The sequence below is a fragment of the Anticarsia gemmatalis genome, chromosome 5, assembly GCF_050436995.1.
Source record: "Anticarsia gemmatalis isolate Benzon Research Colony breed Stoneville strain chromosome 5, ilAntGemm2 primary, whole genome shotgun sequence".
In the NCBI taxonomy this organism is placed as follows: Eukaryota; Metazoa; Arthropoda; class Insecta; order Lepidoptera; family Erebidae; genus Anticarsia; species Anticarsia gemmatalis.
Genome location: NC_134749.1, coordinates 9184855 through 9204734, shown reverse-complemented (window position 1 = coordinate 9204734; position 19880 = coordinate 9184855). Strand labels below are relative to the sequence as shown.

At 34.4% G+C, this 19880-nt stretch overlaps 5 protein-coding genes across 7 annotated transcripts; 1 reads left to right on the top strand and 4 right to left on the bottom strand.

Moving 5' to 3' along the window:
* Positions 1 to 1658: 1658 nt before the first annotated feature.
* Positions 1659 to 5215, bottom strand: LOC142973122 (uncharacterized). The gene is made up of 6 exons (XM_076114683.1): positions 4863 to 5215; positions 4315 to 4473; positions 3615 to 4066; positions 3150 to 3330; positions 2393 to 2513; positions 1659 to 2308 (listed from the first exon to the last, which is right to left on the bottom strand). Exons 1-6 carry the CDS (start codon positions 5124 to 5126, stop codon positions 1659 to 1661), a joined length of 1827 nt encoding a protein of 608 aa, XP_075970798.1. The 5' UTR covers positions 5127 to 5215.
* A 1041-nt stretch (positions 5216 to 6256) lies between these two features.
* On the bottom strand, positions 6257 to 9493 carry LOC142973382 (uncharacterized). 2 transcript variants are annotated; one of them, XM_076115047.1, is made up of 6 exons: positions 9093 to 9493; positions 8411 to 8569; positions 7602 to 8053; positions 7302 to 7491; positions 7095 to 7215; positions 6257 to 6978 (listed from the first exon to the last, which is right to left on the bottom strand). In XM_076115047.1, the coding sequence occupies exons 1-6, from the start codon at positions 9351 to 9353 to the stop codon at positions 6332 to 6334; spliced, it is 1830 nt and encodes a 609-aa protein (XP_075971162.1). In that variant the 5' UTR covers positions 9354 to 9493; the 3' UTR covers positions 6257 to 6331. The 2 variants fall into 2 exon arrangements, with proteins under 2 accessions (XP_075971162.1, XP_075971163.1); XM_076115048.1 differs by lacking the exons at positions 6257 to 6978; positions 7095 to 7215 and having other exon boundaries at positions 7308 to 7491; positions 7598 to 8053.
* Positions 9494 to 9916: 423 nt separating this feature from the next.
* Positions 9917 to 13126, top strand: LOC142973120 (cuticle protein 8-like). The gene is made up of 4 exons (XM_076114680.1): positions 9917 to 10630; positions 11719 to 11949; positions 12458 to 12631; positions 12947 to 13126. Exons 1-4 carry the CDS (start codon positions 10613 to 10615, stop codon positions 13040 to 13042), a joined length of 519 nt encoding a protein of 172 aa, XP_075970795.1. The 5' UTR covers positions 9917 to 10612; the 3' UTR covers positions 13043 to 13126.
* Positions 13127 to 13152: 26 nt separating this feature from the next.
* On the bottom strand, positions 13153 to 15474 carry LOC142973119 (stomatin-4-like). Of its 2 annotated transcripts, none has more exons than XM_076114679.1 (7): positions 15330 to 15474; positions 15024 to 15115; positions 14794 to 14949; positions 14614 to 14711; positions 14203 to 14391; positions 13572 to 13737; positions 13153 to 13418 (listed from the first exon to the last, which is right to left on the bottom strand). In XM_076114679.1, exons 1-7 carry the CDS (start codon positions 15472 to 15474, stop codon positions 13320 to 13322), a joined length of 945 nt encoding a protein of 314 aa, XP_075970794.1. In that variant the 3' UTR covers positions 13153 to 13319. The 2 variants fall into 2 exon arrangements, with proteins under 2 accessions (XP_075970794.1, XP_075970793.1); XM_076114678.1 differs by having other exon boundaries at positions 14203 to 14364.
* Positions 15475 to 15602: 128 nt separating this feature from the next.
* LOC142973121 (band 7 protein AGAP004871-like) lies at positions 15603 to 19524 on the bottom strand. The gene is made up of 7 exons (XM_076114682.1): positions 19358 to 19524; positions 18803 to 18897; positions 17317 to 17472; positions 16828 to 16925; positions 16275 to 16436; positions 15788 to 15953; positions 15603 to 15701 (listed from the first exon to the last, which is right to left on the bottom strand). Exons 1-7 carry the CDS (start codon positions 19398 to 19400, stop codon positions 15603 to 15605), a joined length of 819 nt encoding a protein of 272 aa, XP_075970797.1. The 5' UTR covers positions 19401 to 19524.
* Between the last annotated feature and the right edge of the window lie 356 nt (positions 19525 to 19880).

Below are 19880 nucleotides of genomic sequence, written 5' to 3'. Positions count from 1 at the left end.
ATTGGTAAATTGTAATATTATAAGCTCTATATAATGAGGTTGTGAATGTTTCTTTAAATCACAGCAGGTTATCATTTTCGATTCTTTGCTAATAAAAACAGGTAAGTACCTACTATTATAGATTTTAAAAACATAACAGGTATACAAAAATGTTGTCATTAAATACAGTAATCACAATAACACAATCAAATGCTATTTATTTCTTTTGCTTGTAAGTCTTAGATAATCACAAATCTTCAGTAAGTTTTGGCAGTACAAGAAGGATTTTACTGGGATACCAATATTTTGTGCACATAATACGTGGGCCACTACTTATATTTTGAGCCTAACTATGAAAAACGGTAAATATGTGAGTGAAAACTACTTTATCGTGTTCTGGGGTATTCTTATGCATGATCTAGATAAATTTTTAACCGATCGAAATATTTTTTAAATATTTTTTTTTCTTTCCCGAAGACCCCTCAAAAACAGGGTGTTTAAAAGCATAACCTGTTTCTTGTGCCGATGAAAAATCAAAGTTAATGCTATTTATTCTTGACGTTTTGGAACTAAATAAAGTCATTTGATGTCAAACTGCAGTGTATGGCGAGAAACTAATTTATTCGATTATTTTCGTGCACATAATAGCCGGTTGTTTAAGAAGATGCGTTAGGGCGGGCATTGTCATTATGGAACTCGACCTGTAGGATTTTCTGGTTTTTACATATTTTAAACCAGTCTTTCGGTAAACTTTTGATTGTAAATCAATAAGAATTAACCATTCTACATTTTTCTAAAGACACTTTGGGCCGTGACAAAGTTTTTATAAAAAATCAAGAGACTATTTTTTTCAAAGTGCTTCGAGCGCGAATCACTTTTTCTAGATTTGGTTCATCTTTAAGCATCCATAAAGTCGACTGACGTTTATTTTTCGGCTCATGCGCATAGATCCTAAATCTGTGGTCTATCACAAATTGTTACATATATTTTAAAGCAAAACGATAGAATTTTCAAGCATTTGTTCGTACTAATCGGCGCGAGAACCTTTGCGAATTTTTGTAGAAAAAAAATTGGCTCATTTAGAAAAAAACTTCTAAACGGAAATGTTCTCTCCAAATATTTTATATCTAAGAGTGGAAATAATGTATAGGATTGTATCGATCTATTGATGTGTCAGGAAACGAAAATACATAATAAATTTTCGCATAGCATCGATCTTTTCGGACGCAACTGGTGACCTTGGACGACCGTCAGGAATTTCATTGGTGAGGGAAAAATAATCATGATAGAACTCCATTTATTGGCGTTTTAAATTTTCAAAGTATCAGACTTTATCACCAAAATAATAAATAAGTCGATATAGACACGACTGTTTCTATAAGTCACGTCGAAAGTCGTAAAAAATATTTGTACGAAAATGTTAACATTCTAATGCCTTTTTCACGCACACTTACAATTTTCAATCGACGATATTGAAAATATTTTCATTGCAGATTTCAAAAATTTCTTCAGAATGTAGTAGTCAAAAAGGTCAAACTTTACGATGAAAACACCAAATGGGGTCTAAAACAATCAGATTCGTCAAGGCTCAAAATATAAGTAGTGACCTAAGTATAAAAACAAACCCTGGTTATTGGTACAAAATGTCAATCACATACACCCATCACTTTAAAATACCACTATAATTCTAATAAACCAATGTTGCCAAAAATGTTAAACACTTCAGGCAAGTCTCCTTGTTTTTTCGATTCACTGAATAAACCTACTAACTCTTTAGTTGACTGTAGAATGTACCTGTACTTCTTTATCAAAGCTTCCGTTACTGAATAACAACTATGTTCTGCTAACGTACTTTCAGTCTCCATTAGGCTACCATCGAGCAATTGCTCATTCAAGTTGTTCCATGTCTCTTGCACTGATTCCAGATCATATGCATCTAAATAAGCTTCTAACGTTATGTATAAGGCTTGAACAACATGATTTAGGCTAACTTTATTCTTAAACTTTTCAAATTTTGGCTCCAATTTCCCATAATTTGCATTTTGTGTACTTTTGACTGGAGCTGAATTTATACACTTCTTTATTAGATAACTTATCTTTTTCTTAACCTTTTTCGGTGGACGAAATAATTTGTCAGAGAATATTATTGGAGTTCCGTCTTGCAGATAAGATTTCCATTGTTTTTGTCTAACAAAGTTTATTAAAATTTTTAATATGCAGCTTTCGTCTGTAGAGAGCATTTTATTTAAGTGTAGCAAACCTACAAGGTGTTGCATAAACGTTGGTTGAATTCGTTCCAATATTCTAATGATGGACTCATGAGGCATATCTGGAACAATATAAAATTATTAAATAAATAAATAAGAATATTGTTCGAAGAGTTGGTTACCCATATAATTTGGTAGTAACATACCTGAGATAATTTTGTAGAAATCATTTGCAAACACAGTGCAATATTTCGAAGTATTTGGATAGTCCATGTTGGAATTGGTCTCACAAATGTAGAACGTCTGGATCATAGTGTTCAGCCAAGTCTGGAAATATTAGCAATTTGAAAACATTATTAACCATAATAAAATTCTAAAGTACCTAGTTAATTTCACTTTCACTTGCACTTGAATCTGTGAATACCTACATGATATACAAACACGGAATTCACGCAATCATGAACGCGTGAAGAGTGCGCGTATCGTATTACTATTCGCGTGCAAAATAAAAAAATACTTTTCATTAATGTCATGGTTTTTTTTCTCACGCAACTGCTAAGAATACTAATTTATTTTTTCCTTACATTTAAGTGCATAATCCTTCCACATCACGAATGAAAGTAAGCATAGAAAAAAAAATACAAGAATATTCAATCCAATCATGTAAACAGACACTAGCTGTTATTCTTTGATCTATTAAATACGTTAGAAATTTAATTTCTACAGCTAGATTTATAACAATTCGGTATTTATAAGGTACAACGACTATATTTTAAATGAAATAAAAAAAACAATTTTGCTGCCTAATGCCTATAATAAAAAGCATCAAAAACACAACGCGACATTTATTCTAGGTGCAGAAGGAGAAATATAACCCACTGCTGTCCCACAAAAGGGCAAAGGGTCTCCTTCTAGGATGAGGGAGAGGCTAGGCCTTGAGCTCAGTTATAAAAGTATACTCACAGTAATTATCTTAACCATAGCATCTGGATACTTGAGATGTATCATATACGTGAATAGCCTGAGTATTTGCCGACAGTTGTTGGTGACTGCTCCAGTGTATAACACATTCTCAGACCATAGCACATAAGCCATTAGTGGTTTATGAGACCTCATGATGTGACGACCTAGATTGTGGGTGTATCTGAAACATTTTTTTTTTGTTATATTTGTAATAGATACATATAATGAAGTACATTCAAGATCACAGCAGAATAATGCAATATCAAAGACCTTTTAAAACATGCTCCAATGTAAGTTAATAATAATTAATTAGATCTTACATTATAAACTTCATTATAATAAATTTAAGTAACAATAAAACACAGATATAGTCATTTATTTATGTATAACTGCAAAACGATATTTTGATGAAGAATGTTATAAGATTGATATTAAGTCCAAATGGGAAACAAAATGTATTATTACCTTGAATGCCAAATAGCCAAATCAAACTGTAACAACTCAATAACAGTTTCTAAAACAGCCAACAGTCTTTCTATCCTCTCTCCTCTGGTTAATAATTCAAAAATTTCAAACTTTTCCTTCTGCCAGTGTAAACCTCTCACACTCAGCTTCATTTCTTCCGGAATGTTCTCATCTTTGTCAATTAATGGTCCATCTCTGCTCTCCATGCTTATTTCATACTCCAGTCTATTCATGCAATATTTTACAATACCTTTGTTACATTCAAATTGGCTTCTATTAGTGAAAGTGTTTTCTTTGAGAGGCATAGGGGAAGTAAGAAAGCTGTTGTAACAGTTCCTTAGACTTTTGAGAAGGCATGGTGGATGGGTGCTAAAGTTTTGCATTAAAATTTGCTGGCATTTGTCTATGATGAGCTTCACTGAATGCTCGGAGTATTCATCTTCATGTGCATTCTGGAACATCCAAAAAGTTACATTCAGATTTTATGGTATTTTATTTACTAAATATAAATATAAAATAATCATAGCATAATTTGCTTCTCCTATAATTACCAATTTACCATCAATTTACTACAAAATGTTATGAGTCCTGAAGTTTATCATATTATTTTTATAAAAAAAATGGAGTTGCCTTCTTTAAATAACATAGGCTGGTATTACCAAAAACAACTGCTTTTTCTTAAAGCATATTCATTACTTACCAACATAATCTCCACAATATCTTTAAGCACATCAGCAGATAAGTACTGTGTTGGTGTGAGACACATGTGGCACACCTCCAAAGCCTCATACCACATATTATTCTTCATCTCTGTGTTGAAAGACTCATCAGCATATGATGGCATCTGCTTTATGTTGCCCTGAAAATACCGAATTAGAATAGTTGAGTAACTAATATTTTTTGAGCCGAAGCTGAGTACCTACTCCAATGTTCAGGCATTCCCTTTAGTCTTTTTGAATCAGCACCAAATTCTGATTTGGTAACTTGCTATAGATAGGTAGGATGTCATATATAGGCAGGTCTATGATCTAACATAATACTTTTTATAATATTATAATAAATAATGTAACAGAACATGTTTATGAAGCACTTTACAATAAGTATTTATGTTTAGTAGGACTACTCGGTCATAAACATAGATACTTACACAGGGTTTATACTTTTGTCCCTATTGTATATACCCATGTAGTGGAACAAAAATATTAACCTTGACCAATATAGACTGTAAATATGTTTCAATTAACTTACTCCACTTTCATTATGATGTTTACAAATAGTTTTCATGCATGATGGTAAATAAACAAGTAAAAGTCTAGAACGGTGGTCGAAATAATCTCTGCAAGAAACTTGCTCGCAAGCTGTGATAAAGTTCTTCCTTCTTTGAGCCTTTATTTCTTCTTCTCTACTCAAGATAGGCTTTAAACGTTTGCGCGGCGATTCTGGCGGTTCACTCGCTCGTTTATTTGTGTCTATATTAGGATTTAGTTTAACTCTCTTCTTTCTTGGACTCATTTCTTCAGTAAACAGAATTAACCAGCTGTAATGTTTTGGTTTTCAACAAAATACCAAGTTTTTATTTGACAACAGACAATTCTGACATCATGACTGACTTTTACTTACTTCACTCATAGATGTCAAATTGCGTTTCATTTCACCAAATAGTTAAATAGATAATAATTTTCTTTTAAGACGGGCGACTATTTTGTACTTTTCCTTTTCTCTTAAGATATTTGTACCAGTTAGTCAAAGAAATTAATAATAGTAGGTACGTGTAGTACATGACTATAGGTTGAAAAGTTACTATGTCGAAGAAGCTCAAAATCGGTAGAGCAATGTAATGGCACGCAAATCTTTTTGGGAGATTGGTAGCAAGATTGGTCCGAATTCGATAGAAAAGTTTGGAGAAAGCTATCACCTAACAATGGATTCCAATTGTATGGAATCGCAATAATTTGTATGGGTAAATAAATATACAGGAAGTAAAATTTTACCCGCACTACAGCTCTATCATAGCTTTTCATTTTATTACACAGTTTAGGTAAGTATCCTTGTAATATGGGCGGTCGTGCTTTTGATACGCAAAGCACCGTAAGAATTTTAATTATTCAATTCATATTGAAATTAAACAACAAGGTATGACTTCAGGTAATTTTATTACAAAAAGTCGGAACCGCATAATGTTGAAGTGATGCGTGTCATACAAGATAGGCTTCTAGGCACCGACATCATAGTAAATATAAATATTATGTTCATAATATTCAGATATTACCTATTAATTACCTAAACATCACCACCCCATACATAGTTATGTAAAAAGTTAGGGCAATAATGCACCTTTCTAATTTTTAACATGTAAGAGCTACCTACTTAACTATTACTAACTACCATATAACAATTTATTAACCAAAATTAAATTAACTACTTAAACGTAAATAACAATTCAAGCATATAATCCACGATTTGAACAATATCTAAGCATATATTTATCTAAGAAAACATCTGGATAAGTAATTAGTTCAGCCACAAATGCTCAATAGTCCCAACCGAGGAGTAAGTAACATTTTAAAAGTGGCCTGAGACATGATTTCCTACCACTTGATTAGCCATCTGTAAATTTTGTTTGTTTGCAGACTACAAAATCCTGCAGACTAGCTCAACTATTTGGCCCCCAATTAGTACTACATTAAAATACTATCACAGTTTTAAGACCGTATAGGTCAGCTTACTTCCAAAGATAAAATATTTTCAAAGATTTTAAATAATTCCGGTAACTCTTTCCGGTTTTTTAGATCACTGAACATGACTATTAATTCTTTCATAGACTGTAAATCGCTATAATATTTTTTTGTGAGGGATTCGGTTATTGAATATCCACCTTTTGTTGTTTCTTGATCTGCAGTTACATTATCTGTGCTCTCTCGATTTAGATTACATCGCATCTCTTGTACGGAATGTAGATCCCAAGCATCTAAGTAAGCTTCTAATGTAATGTAAAACGTATGGACTACGTGGTTAAGGCTAACTGTTGTATCAGGCTTCATTATTCTTGGCTCTAATTTTGCATAATTCGTGTCTTCTGTATTTAAAGTCGACGAATTCGTACATTTATCTAACAGATAACTTAATTTATCTTTCACTTTTGTTCGGCGGAATATTTTTTTTGATAATTTGATCTCCGAGTTGTCAGCAGGATACGATTTCCAGTGCGATCCATCAATAAAATGAATCAAAAATCTTATAACGCATTCTTCATATGTTTTTCTTATCGGTAATATTTCATTTAGATGTATTATTCCTATGAGATATCTCATGAAAGTCGGCTCTACCCTCTCCAAAATTCTGGCAATAGAATCGAATGGCATTTCTGAAAATATAAATAGTCTATATTATTCGCAACGCTAACATGTTTTTAAGCCGTTATTATTGAAAAATCTTTACTCCATTAAATGCTCTTCTGCTCTAGTATATGAACTCACTCACCAGATATAATATTATAAAAAGTCTTTGCAAGCGAAGAACATAACTTTGAAATGTTTGGAAAGTCAATTTTAGTTTTAGTCTCATTAAAATAAAATGCTTCGGTCATCGTGTTCAGCCAGATCTGCAACATTTAGGACATTTCCAGTGAATATTTCCGTTGTGTTCCCTTCAGTTATATTAAAAGAATCTTTTTACTATTTTACTTACAACAATAGTCCTAACCATGTTATCTGGGTACTGAAGATGGACAACGTGCGTAAATATTTTAAGTATTTGTCGACAGTTGTCAGTGACAGTCCCGATTTCACGCATATTGTCTGACCACAATACATAGTCCATCAAAGGTCTAAAAGATCTCATGATGTGACGGTTGTGTCGTTCCAGATCGCTTATACACCTGAAACATTATGTAAAGAGGTATTGAAATAAGGACTTAGTCGAAGTACCTGATGAGGCTCTCGTACTAACTGAATTGAATACTGTCAGGCTCGAAAAGGACTTACCAACCTAGAATGCCAAATAGCTAAATCAAACTGCAACAACTCTACTACAGTTTCTAACACAACAAACAGTCTCTCTATTCTCTCCTTTCTGTTCAATGCTTCGAAAATGTCTAATTTATTTTTCAGCCAGTGCACACCCTGTACACTATCTTTCATTTCTTCCGGCATCATCTCGTGTTTATTAATCAATGGCCCATCTATACTATCAGCTGTTAGTTCATATTCCAATCTGTTCATACAATATTTGACTATGCCTTTATTATGTTCGTACTTCTTCCTATTTGAAAATGTGTTTGTCCTGAGATCCAAAGGAGATGTAAGAAAGCTGTTGTAGCAATTTCGTAAGTTTCTCGCTAAACAGGGTGGGTGTGTACTGAAGTTCTGCATCAGTATTTGTTGACTCCTGTCTACGATATGCTTGACCGGATGCTCAGAGTATTCGTCTTCTTGGGCATTCTGGAATAGACGATAAAAGAAAAATAAGTTAAAAGTGCAGTCAGTTGCAAAGTATGGGTGAATAATTATTGGATCTCATTTTAGTGCATCCACACCGATGTCACTTTTTCAAAAAATATTTGTTGTAGGTAGGTACTAACAATAAATCAGTTTTATACTATCAGATATTAGAGACAGCAAAGTGCAAATACTACTGCTACCTATTTATACATTTTGCTGTGATACACCGCACCGTTATGGCGCAGTGTTTGATTATTTATTTTTTGTTATTCTGTGACCCGACTGAGTAAACAATTAGGTATCGGGCTATTCCACAAAGAGAATAATAATGTGACTGTGTTATTATAAAAATCTTACCATGATTATTTCTACGATTTCCTGAAGGACGTCGGAAGAGAGATACCGTGACGATGTTAGGCTCAATTGACAAACTTCTAAAGCTTCGTACCACATGTTATTTCGCATCTCAGTCTTCATCGCCTCATCGGCATAATACGGCGTGTGTTTGATATCTTCCTGATTAATTAAAACATAAGAAATTTATATTCAGATAAAAATTAAACATTCCACTTATGTACTTAGTAGTAAAAACTTTATTGCTTGGCATCTTCAGAGAAGTATTTATTACAACAATTAGCTTGTCGAGTGGATATCGACATAAAATAATTGTCCTTGGGATATTATGTATTATGTGGGCTCTTATGTATAGGTAGGTGGTGTAACTGGACCTTGTGTTGAATTGACTCTGTCAGTCTGTCGGCAAATATAATTCAAAAGGTACATAATGTAGTCGTGGAAGTAAGTCAATTTTGGTTTAGTCTTCCATTGTCAGGCAGAAAGACGTCATAATTTTTTACCACACTATATGTATGCACCGGTCGTTTTCCTTGAATCATAATTGTCGATACAATGTCAAGGCTCCAAACAAATAAATTCGTGGTTTACCAATGCCATAGTAATATGGAATCGCACAGCATTTGTCTATCAACTATTAATGCTTGATTGAAGAATAAAAGTAAATGAATAAATTGTGACTTACTTCAGATTTGTTATGGTGTTTGCAAGTCGCACTCAGGCACGTAGGTAAATAAACAAGTAGGAACCTTTTACGATAATCAAAATAATTTTTACGAGACACTAATTCACAGGCTGTTTTAAAATTCTTTTTCTTTTTGGCTTCGATCTCATCCTCTTCATTCGAGTCGAATTTTAATCGTTTCCGCGGTAATTCTGGTGCCTCTATTGCCCGCTTGCTGCCTTTGGGACTTAAACTGAGCTTGAATTTCTTTTTTGCACTCATTTTCTCTCCAGACAAAAGCAATGTCTTCTGTTTGCATGAGTGCTACTTTTTATCTCTAATGCCCTTCGGTTAATAAGCGATTACGATAACAGTTTACGCTGTCGATGCACTGCGCCTAGCACGTCGACCGGGCGTATACTAGTGCCCATGTGTGAGAACATTGACGCATGCGCGCTATTCGCAGCTAACTTCATTGTGTTCAGTGTGCGACAACATAGTATGACTCACTCGACCTGGTTAGTTGGTGTTTATATTTTTGTACCATTGAAGTGTTTCTATGCCGACTAACTTTAACTTCTAAGATAATTTTCGACTGCATGGTAGAATCGAGAAAGAATAGAAGAAAATTTGTTTTTCGGAGGGGATTGACCGTCTAACAAATTGGACATAGCAGTGAAAATTATATTAGTTGCTTGAGCGTACTAATTTCTAAATTCGTAAAATACTTTGGAGATATATAAGAGATTGCTACATGACATAATGAGTAGTAACAGAATAAAACATTTTAGCAAACGTGATTATTAATGCCCGGTTACTGACTACATTTAGCGGTAATTTATCTATTCAAAAGCGTTTTTTTATATTAGTTTAAACGCTATTGAACAGATAAACTATCGCTAAATGTACCTCAGAAACCGGGGGCAGGTTATTCACGCCTGGAGAAGTCTGTGTTCAACGTTTGACACACGTTTACACGTTTGCAATAATGTTTTAAGCTGGCGTTATCCTCGACTTGGCTTGATAGACTTGCCTAAAGACGTTAATAACTTAAGTACCTTTTGTATTAGATACTATATCACATTTTGTTATTGTTTTAATAACATGTTTTCAGATATCCTATAATGCAGCAGCGGCCGATAGCCGGGTTGTTTAGTTACCTAAAATGGAGTAGACCTTTACCGGAGATAGCTTATTGGCTTCCACCATTACAATCTCTAACAAGAGACTGCGTGTCCTAATCAATCAAGAATTTAAATTACAAACAGCCAGGAAAATTCCCAAGGTCTCCATTAAAAACAAACTTATGGCAGTTGAAACAAACCTACGCAATGTTTCATTGTAACGTTTGGCTGCGTACCCGGCGCCGAATATTGAAAATTATTGATTCATAGTTTGCCGCAACCGCACTGTACAAGTTCACGATTGCACTTTACTCTTGGCCAGTTGACCGCTGGTATAAAACCACAACACTTGAGGCACAGACATCAGTTCCGCAGGGATCACTGAGGGAAACCACCACGACAACATCACAACAAAAAATGGCTTTTATTTTCAAGGTACTGTTTTAAATATAATTTTGTAATTGTTTATTTTTTTCAGTTAATTGATAAGTGAATTTGTTTTTCGGTTATTATTTAGTATTCATTCAATAATTATTTTAGCTTTGTTTGGATAAATCACTTAAGTCTATATTTGATTATTTATTAAGTATATTCAATACTAAGCTTAACAAAACATTAGCATCTGTAAATTTTTAGCATAATAAATAATGCTTAAAATTTGTTTAGTACGCTCAATGGGTATTATATGTTTTCATCACGCAAGGAAGTCAATCACCACAATAAAAAATATAACAGTTATGTAATAATATATTTCTTCAAAATCTTATAACCGGCGGACATCGAACCCGTAACCTCACTATTAGTCCAAAAACATAAAAGATGAATGATATCAGTAAGGTTATCTGCAGTAGGTTGCAAAACCTATTTCAAGATGTCATGGTACTCGAAGAATATGCTTCTTTATAAGTCGGTTTTATACAAAAAGGTACTCCGCAATGACTCTTGACCTCATAATAATATATAAGTAACAATTACATGGATCAAATTAACCTCGTTCAGTTGTCTGTAAAAAACTTCGGGTCTCAGTCACACTTTCTTCGTCGTCGATTACTTTTCATTGTCATTATTGAGTAACAGTTTATTAGGCGGTGACCGTGAAGGCCGATGCTTTTTGTCACCAGTGGAAGTGATCACGAGAATACTGGGAAACAAACTCCCACGATTGGGAACTATGGACTCTACAAGCTGTATATAGTTAAATAGTATCTTTGTGCACTAAAAAGTTCTTGTTGCTCATCGAGGATATTCAATTAATTTGTAAGATAAATAGCCTTTAAATGTTACTTGTGAGTAACCGAGTGTAAAAAAGACGAGTGTAAGACGCAAGCTGAACTGTTCCACTCTTAGGATATCTTTTCGGTGGCCATAAACAAAAACAGAATTATGACCAAGATCATACAAATGTGCTTTTAATAAAGATTAGCACTCGTGTTCTCTATTCTGTACTAAAGTCACCCATTTTGACTGCGCATTTTAAAGCCAATTCCATCATATCTTAGACCAAAATTATTTTTTATTTCCAGTTCCTCGCCCCGGTGTTGTTGGCAACAGCAGTGCTCTCAGGCAAACCCCCTGGTGGCTATTCATATAACCGCTTCAGTGGACCCGTCAGTGGTAAGATAGTAGAAGTCCAGGTTCCAGCAGCGGAAGGTATACCGGCGCAGCAACACGCTGACTACGGATATGATCACAATTCAGGACAGATCCACCCAGACACTGCCAAATACGCTCATTTGAAGACTGTGGACTATGTGGTGAGTGAACTTCTACTAAAATAGAAATTGCATTCTTATTTAGAGTAACCGAAAACTTCAATGTTTTATTGGAAAAGAAGCTTGAAATTCAGCGTTTCTCAGGGTAAGCGATAAGAAGCCTTTAAATTCCCCGCAAAGCAAAGTCCCTGCAACACAAGATAAATTCTTAGAGCAGGAGTTGTCTTGAAAAAATGAATAAGTTGCAATTTTAATTCTTCTTCTTATCGTATGGTTAGTGGTCAACCTAGTGTCAAAGTTGTTCAAGCCGCCCGAAGGCCTTTGACATGGCTTAACGACTGTTATCGTAGTAGATAACAACCGGGACCGACTTTTAACGTGCCCTCCGAAGCACGGAGACGCCCAGTTCAAATACCACTATGCGGTCACCCATCTATGGAATGACCGCGCCAAGGGTTGCTTAACCCACAGATCGTTTACCGACCGGTGAGCGCAACTGGCTATGGGCGCCTCAAAATTGCAATTTTAATTAAGTTGTACTCTTCTCCAGGCCAAACCCGACTACCAATACGCTTACGGAGTAGAAGACCCTCACACTGGCAACCTCCAGAACCACAAGGAGCAACGTGATGGTGATGTCGTCAGAGGCGAATATTCCCTTGTCGAGCCTGACGGTTCCGTACGTCTTGTGAGGTATACCGCTGACCCCAAAAACGGATTCCAGGTAAAAAAATCTATTAGATACGTTCAAAAGCATTAATTTTATGGATAGAAAACGTGTTGTCTTTTAAACTCTCCGAATAAGTAGGACAAATAAGTTATATTAATCCAAATAATTTAAGATTACCAGTGTATTGAGATCTAAAGGGGATTCCCGCATGGCCTGAAAAATAGCATCTTATCTTTCTGATTTGAGACAGACATTGTTGCCGATGTTCTTATCAGTGCATAAACTAAGAACTCGTGTATAATAAGTGATTGATAAACAGTTTTTACTTTTTTATCGCATAAAAAAGTAACACGTATTTATCTTTTCCAGGCGACAGTGCACAAAAAAGCCGGTGGTCAGGCGCAACAGCCCGTACACTACGGCAATGTGAAACAACGACAAGAAGACGACTCCAGTGAATACTAGTCCTGTTAAATTGTTTTAGAATAGTGTTATTACCTTGTTGACTATTTATTACTGTTCTTTTTGTTAAATAAAAAGAAGTAATGTTTTAAACAGAAATTTTATTCAGACGAGACGGTACTAAACGATACAATTTCGACATAATTCAAATTACTTTCATGGATCTTCTATTGATTTATTTTAAACTTTACGCTTTTTTACATTAAATTAGAATCCGTAAAAGTAATTTGATGTATAATGTAAAAACAGGGAATGATTAAGTAACGACAGACTGGATTCTTCACTTAAACATTTTCCTAAACGTCTGCACAGAAAATGGTATAATAATAGTATGTGTGTTGTCCCCGGCAATGGCTTGTAAACCTTCCATATATCTGAGCTGAAAGAAAGTAAAGATGTCGAAAATAGGAAAAATTAAACACAATCGAAATAAAATATCAAGTGTTAATCGTATAATTTGCTAATGAACGTCCGTTGGTAATGTGTCGATAAATTAAGTTATGCATTTCAAGTAAGATCTGGTTGGGCATACCTGCAAGCCCCATGGATTTTCAACAAGCATATTAGTAGCAGTTAAAAGATTCTTAGCGCATTCTATTTCAGCATTGGCAACAATTATTTTAGCGTTTGCCATCCTCGATGACTCAGCTTCTGCCGCCATTGCTTTTTGTAGCTGAAGTGGCAGTCTTATATCTTTGCTGAAATACAATTTAGATAAAATGTTTATTCAATCTATTTGATTTACTTACAGACTATTGATTACCTAATGAATCTAAAATTAAATAGTACTCTTATAATAAAAATAATGACTCAATTCTAGACTGTAGACGATGATCCAAGATGATAAGATTAGCTCGAGGAAACTTAGGCACTAATTGATTTGCACAGATTTTTTTTATAACCCATTTCTGTCCCACTGTAGGGCAAGGGTTTCCTCTCAAACGAGTGAGAGGGGTTGTTAGTCCATGAGTCCACCACGCTGGCCAAGTGCGGGTTGGGGACTTGGCATGCCCTTAATAAATTTACTAAACAAATTTTAGGCATGCAAGGTTTCCTCACGATTTTTCCTTCACCGTTAAAGCAAAGTGATAATTATTTCTAATACATACATAACTAAGAAAAGTCATTGCACTGAATATAATTTCAAAATATTTTGAACTCACATTTCAACACGTAAGACCTTGACTCCCCAGTCGTTGGTCAGTTTGCTCATGTGTTCAAATACTTGGATGCTGACTGCGCTCCTGTCAACTAGGATCTCGGCTAGCTTCCGTGTGCCGAGAGCATTGCGCAGAGTTGTCGCTGCTATGTATTGTGTTGCTTGTCTGTGGAATAAATACACCCTGCTTCGTCTAAAACCCATTAGTAATCTAACTCAAATAATAAGTTTTTGATGTAAGTGACTAATAAGTTACTTGGCTTTCAGTTAAAAGATAGAAAACTTTGATTCTTATATTTGTAGAGTCATAAGTAACGAATTCCTTGTTAGTACATTTGCTGGTATAGACAACTTATTTCGGGTTTACACAGAATGAAAATGTGTCGTATTTTAGAATAATAATATAGACTCTTACTTGTAATCAGCTACTTTTATAATAGCCCAAATTGGGTCCGATATTTTGTAATACACCACTGCATCAACAGATACTGTCAAAGAATCTTTTGTCAAAGCCTGTAAGTGAAAAAATTATAACAGCATAAGATCTTTTCGTCAAAGAAACATACAGACATAGATTTAAGGAATCATTTCTAACCTCCTGAGGTCGTACATCATAGCACATAATCCTAAGATCAGTAAACTTCACAGAATCGACACATGGTAAGTAGAATATGAGGCCAGGACCGTACACTTTATTACTACGCAGTTTGCCATTACGTAAAATTACGACACGTTCAAATTGTCTCACCAACTAAAAATTAAGACGTAATACAATAATCTATATTTGAAACGTTAAAAGTAAAACAATATCAGTCCATAACTTACCACAAATATCGTCAGCAGAGAAAGAGGAAATGAAAGAACAACTATGATGTAGGATAATAACACAAAAAACTTTTCGATACAGTTACTCTTTTCTGAAAAATTCACAAGTTATCTGTACAAGGTTTCATAAAAGTATTATTATTTACTTACTTTTAATTATCTACTATACATTATTATACAAATAGATGAAAGACAATCGTTGCAACAATAAATTAATTGTAAACATGCAATAATTTGATCAGAACGGCATCCTACCGTTATTATGATGAATATATTTATAGAAAATCTTAGGTTACGTTTGAATACCTTGGCCGGTTCGAGGAAACACTGCACTGATTCTCAGCCTTCCTCCTTCTAAATCATCAGTCTGTCTGTATGCTTTCTCATCATTTGTATTTAAATCAGTGACATGAAAGATTTTTTTTGTACTTGAAGTACTGGGTGCTAGCATAATATTGTTCTTAGATCATTTCCAAATATACATCGAGACGGAGCCAAAATTTGTTATGAAACATGACAGTACAGATGACAGCATTTGACTTAGCAAAATACAGATTAGTAAATAAAAATAAAAACTGTTTATTTTGCTGTTTCGTCGGGAAAATCAACTGGAAATGGAAATATTATCGACGAACGCTGTTGCGACGCTATAAAATTTAAAGTTTGTAGATATCTCAGCTGAAATAGAAAATATGATTAAAACTTTGATCGTAAAAGGCATGAGAAAATGACTTAAGTTAATTCGTAACATTCGGTAAGCGTACCAGCATAGTCTTTGGATTTTCCATCATTACTTTAGAGGCTTCTCTAAGGCTTTCAGCAGCTTTTATTTCACCTTCTGCTCCAATTATTTTTGCTCTAGCCAACCGCGTGCCTTCCGCTTCTGCGGCTAAAGCCTTTTGGAGTTCGTGAGGCAAAAGTATGTTTTTACTAAAAGCAATGCATTCCATAAATATAATTTTAAGGGTGCACGAGATCGTGCATATTGTCAAATATTTATATAAATGAAATAAAATTTATTGTGCGGATTTCAATGGAAATGTCGGGAGGGGGAGTCCTAGAAAAACATACACAGATCACAACGGCGATATATTCTTGAAAGTAGGTGACAAGATGTGTGTATGGGAATGAGAAATGGAATGGAACTTTGTAAGAATCGTACCAAGTGGCGCTGTTTAGTCTCTGCCTATGGGAAAAACGCGAGATATTATGTTTATATTATTATGTATGTATGTATGATATGATATTTACATCTCCACTCTTTCGATTTCAACGCCCCACTGCGTTGCGACTTTATCAACCTCTAACCTCGTCTTAAGACTGATCAATTCACGGTTTTTAAGGGCGTCTGTTAATGTGTACTGTCCAAGAATGTTCCTCAACATGGCAATTGTTAACAGTTCAGTAGCAGACCTGTAAGTTTTAACTTTGAAAATAAGCATTAATATTTTATAATTTTTATAAGTATGTACATATGTAGCTTATATTGAGCAATGATAGCGGAGTGTTGCCCGAGGCAACACGCCAATTACTATTCAAAGATATACGTGTATTAGAAATAATTAATACTTGTTCTAACGGTGAAGGAAAACATAGTGATGCAATCTTGCCTGCCTGTGATTTTTCCGAACAGTTTTTGAAGGTATGCAATTGCAACCTGCTCTCGGCCGGCGTAGTGGACCCAAGGCCTAGCCCCTAGCTCATTACGGGAGGAGACCCTTGCTCTTGCTTGGGTCATCTATGGGTTAAAAAATATTTATACCTAAATGAAATTTAACCTAGAATAAAAAAGTATAATACGTACGTATGATATTGAACTTTCAATAAACAATCGAGTGGATTTGCCACGTGAAAGTATACGACGGCGTCGACTGAAACCGTTACAGAGTCTTTTGTAAGAATCTGAAATAAGAGATTAGTTAACTCGTATTTATTGCAATAAGATTTCATGACATATTTTACATAATGTTTAACAACTATCGATTGATATAAAGTAATACATTGTACTTTAAATTCGTTACATGGTCATTTAATTTTGTCCGCTAAATGAACGTTTTATACTTTTATTTATTTATACTAATAGCTGGAAATGGCTCTTTAATAGACTGTTATACTACTTTATACGCTTCAGTATATCGGAGAAGTCACTTTTACGGGTTTGTTTAGGACGAACGAAGAAAAAATATACTAGTACAGTCTAATGCATGGTTAAGTCATTTCGCGGCTCGAAGACTTCACCAGTAGATATCACTGGTATGGTCGGTGTTTAACATTATGAATGAATAGTAATTACTTCTTGAGGTGGAAGGTTCAAAGATTGCGTCCTCAGGTCGATTAGAGCGACGTCATCAGTGCAGGGAATTGTCCATATAATCCCAGGACCAGCGGGTGAATCCTTTCGCACTCTCCCAAAGCGAAGTATAACAGCTCTTTTGTATTGTTTAACCACCTACACCACAAATAGTAAGATGAAATGAGTAAGTACTTATGTTATTTATACCAAAACTCTAGTTATACCAGAATGTATAAGGCAGAATTAGTGTACACTGATTGCAATGTATATTGAAATTGGTTTTAGATACATTGCTCATAAAATATGGGTTGTATCTGGGGGCACGGAAGTGCCCCCGCAAGTCGAGCAAAAAAAAAGCGGCACGGCCGTAACATCCTTTTCTCGAAGCAATTCGGGCTATTTTTGACACCCCTATAATTTCGTAGTGGATAAAACAACAAGCCTGGATTTTCAGCAACTAATCAGTCATTGTATAAACACGGTATATTTAAAATTTCAGTCAATTTGAACCAGTAGTTTAAGAATGACAACTTGTTAAAATTTTGAATTTTGTCACTCACTGATTCACTGACTCACTGACTCACCGATCATCAAAAGTCTAAGGTACTTCTAGCAGACTTAGAAGCTTAAAATTTAGAATACAAATAGGGTTTAGTGTCTTAATCATGGGAAAAATTCAATATTTTCTAATTTCGGTCAAGTTTTCTAAATACACTAACTGCAACAATAACTTTGTAATCCTATATAAATGTATAAGATTACAAGGTTACATTTGCAGTTAATGAATTAAATTATTATTTCTGTAAAAAATAAAATAAATAGGTGTAAATATGTATCTACTATATGAGACATAACGGGAGGGGGTATAGGGTGGGTAAGGGTGTTTAGCCCATGAAACTGAACAACATTCCCATAGGAAAATATGTTGAATTATGAAAAAAATACGGCTTTCCATACAAATTGGACTTATGTTTGCTCTATTCGCTCTACAAAAAGAAGTGAGATGCCATCAAAAACATTCTGTAAAAACCTCAAGTCTCGCCGTAAAAAGTTGTGAGATCTATATAATACCAAGTCGATTAATCTATTTAGTCTCTACTTAAAGGACCTTCTGTCTTAAATTATTACGTATGTTATTATCATGCCAATTTAAAAAAAATACCTTTAAAACAAATAGATCGACTTGGTCATCGCAAGAAAACACAAATTCGCCATTAACATTTCAGGAGCATTAACTTCTCGTCGTGCTGTGTAGTGTGATACATACTAATAATCAAATCATGCGATGGCCAGGTCGGTCTATTTGTTTTAGAGGTATTTTTTTTAATTGGCATGATAATAACATACGTAATAACTTAAGACAGAAGGTCCTTTAAGTAGAGACTAAATAGATTAATCGACTTGGTATTATATAGATCTCACAACTTTTTACGGCGAGACTTGAGGTTTTTACAGAATGTTTTTGATGGCATTAACATTTACTTACCCGAAAGCAGGCTATAAGTACAACAGGAAACAAAATTATACCCACTAAAGCAAGTATTCGAAATATTTTCTCTACACATGTTTCCTTTTTGATAACTGTAATATAGAAAAGGAATTATGAATAATAGTAACGAGAACCTTAACTATGTTCTGTTATTGTCACTGGAGTGACTTTGTTGTGTTTACAAGATGGACACTTATCTATACTAATATTATAAAGCTGATGAGGTTGTTTGTACGAACGTGCAGGAACTACTGGTGCGAATTTAATAATTATTTTACTGTTGGAAAGCCTATTTATTGAGGAAAGCTATAGGCTATGTATCATCGCGCTACGACCAATAGGAGCAGAGTACCAGTAAAAAATATTACAAAAACGGGGAAAATTATGACCTTTTCTCTCTTATGTGACGTAAGCGAAGTTGCGCGGGTCAACTAGTATGTAATATTGGAATCAAATAATAGTCATAACCTGAGAGAGGACCTAGACATTGATAGTAAGAAATAATTAGTTTTGGGGCTAGACTCTTCTTCTTTTATAAAACTAATCTTTTACCTGTTAGGTCATCAAAAGACTTTGTCTTTGTAGGCGTATACATAATGTTGAAAAACTGCCGGCTTGTTTTAACACATATATAAATTTGTTTTTTATAAAATCACTGTGAAACTGTATACGTTTTAAGTCATTATTATATAAAAATGCAACGCGTAATTTGATCAGAATTCGTCCGAAGTTCAATTTGACATTTCCACAGAAATGTAATGTACAGTTCAAAAACAGATAAATAAAACGCGTGGTCACCAAAGAGACTAAGAAATAAAAGAATTGTATGAATAACTTGCATCTAAGAGCAGCGGCGTGTACATAGCAGAGGAAAAATAAAAACAATTTTCCTCAGTTAAAGGGAATCTCTTGTCAATAACCAACACTCTAACTATCAATATCAACCAATTCTTAATTCACGTCAATCTGTCGTTCTGTTTTGACGTAAAAGAGGGAGAAACAAACAAGTTCGTCTGTTTCATATTTATAAAATATATTATACCGTAGTATTGATTCAATTTAAAAAAATAAATCA

Coding starts and splice junctions, on each gene's coding strand:
- LOC142973122 (XM_076114683.1), bottom strand. CDS start 5,126: ATGAGTCCAAGAAAGAAGAGAGTTAAACTAAATCCTAATATAGACACA. Junction 4,474..4,862: donor AACATCATAATGAAAGTGGA/GTAAGTTAATTG, acceptor CGGTATTTTCAG/GGCAACATAAAGCAGATGCC. Junction 2,514..3,149: donor CTATGGTTAAGATAATTACT/GTGAGTATACTT, acceptor TAATATTTCCAG/ACTTGGCTGAACACTATGAT.
- LOC142973382 (XM_076115047.1), bottom strand. CDS start 9,353: ATGAGTGCAAAAAAGAAATTCAAGCTCAGTTTAAGTCCCAAAGGCAGC. Junction 8,570..9,092: donor AACACCATAACAAATCTGAA/GTAAGTCACAAT, acceptor TTAATTAATCAG/GAAGATATCAAACACACGCC. Junction 6,979..7,094: donor TTTTTATAATATTATATCTG/GTGAGTGAGTTC, acceptor TTATATTTTCAG/AAATGCCATTCGATTCTATT.
- LOC142973120 (XM_076114680.1), top strand. Junction 11,950..12,457: donor TGAAGACTGTGGACTATGTG/GTGAGTGAACTT, acceptor ACTCTTCTCCAG/GCCAAACCCGACTACCAATA. Junction 12,632..12,946: donor ACCCCAAAAACGGATTCCAG/GTAAAAAAATCT, acceptor TATCTTTTCCAG/GCGACAGTGCACAAAAAAGC.
- LOC142973119 (XM_076114679.1), bottom strand. CDS start 15,474: ATGCTAGCACCCAGTACTTCAAGTACAAAAAAAATCTTTCATGTCACT. Junction 14,950..15,023: donor CTCTGCTGACGATATTTGTG/GTAAGTTATGGA, acceptor CTTAATTTTTAG/TTGGTGAGACAATTTGAACG. Junction 14,392..14,613: donor ATAAAAGTAGCTGATTACAA/GTAAGAGTCTAT, acceptor AATGGGTTTTAG/ACGAAGCAGGGTGTATTTAT.
- LOC142973121 (XM_076114682.1), bottom strand. CDS start 19,400: ATGTATACGCCTACAAAGACAAAGTCTTTTGATGACCTAACAG. Junction 17,473..18,802: donor TACTTATAGCCTGCTTTCGG/GTAAGTAAATGT, acceptor TTTGTGGTGTAG/GTGGTTAAACAATACAAAAG. Junction 16,437..16,827: donor TTGAAAGTTCAATATCATAC/GTACGTATTATA, acceptor TAAAACTTACAG/GTCTGCTACTGAACTGTTAA.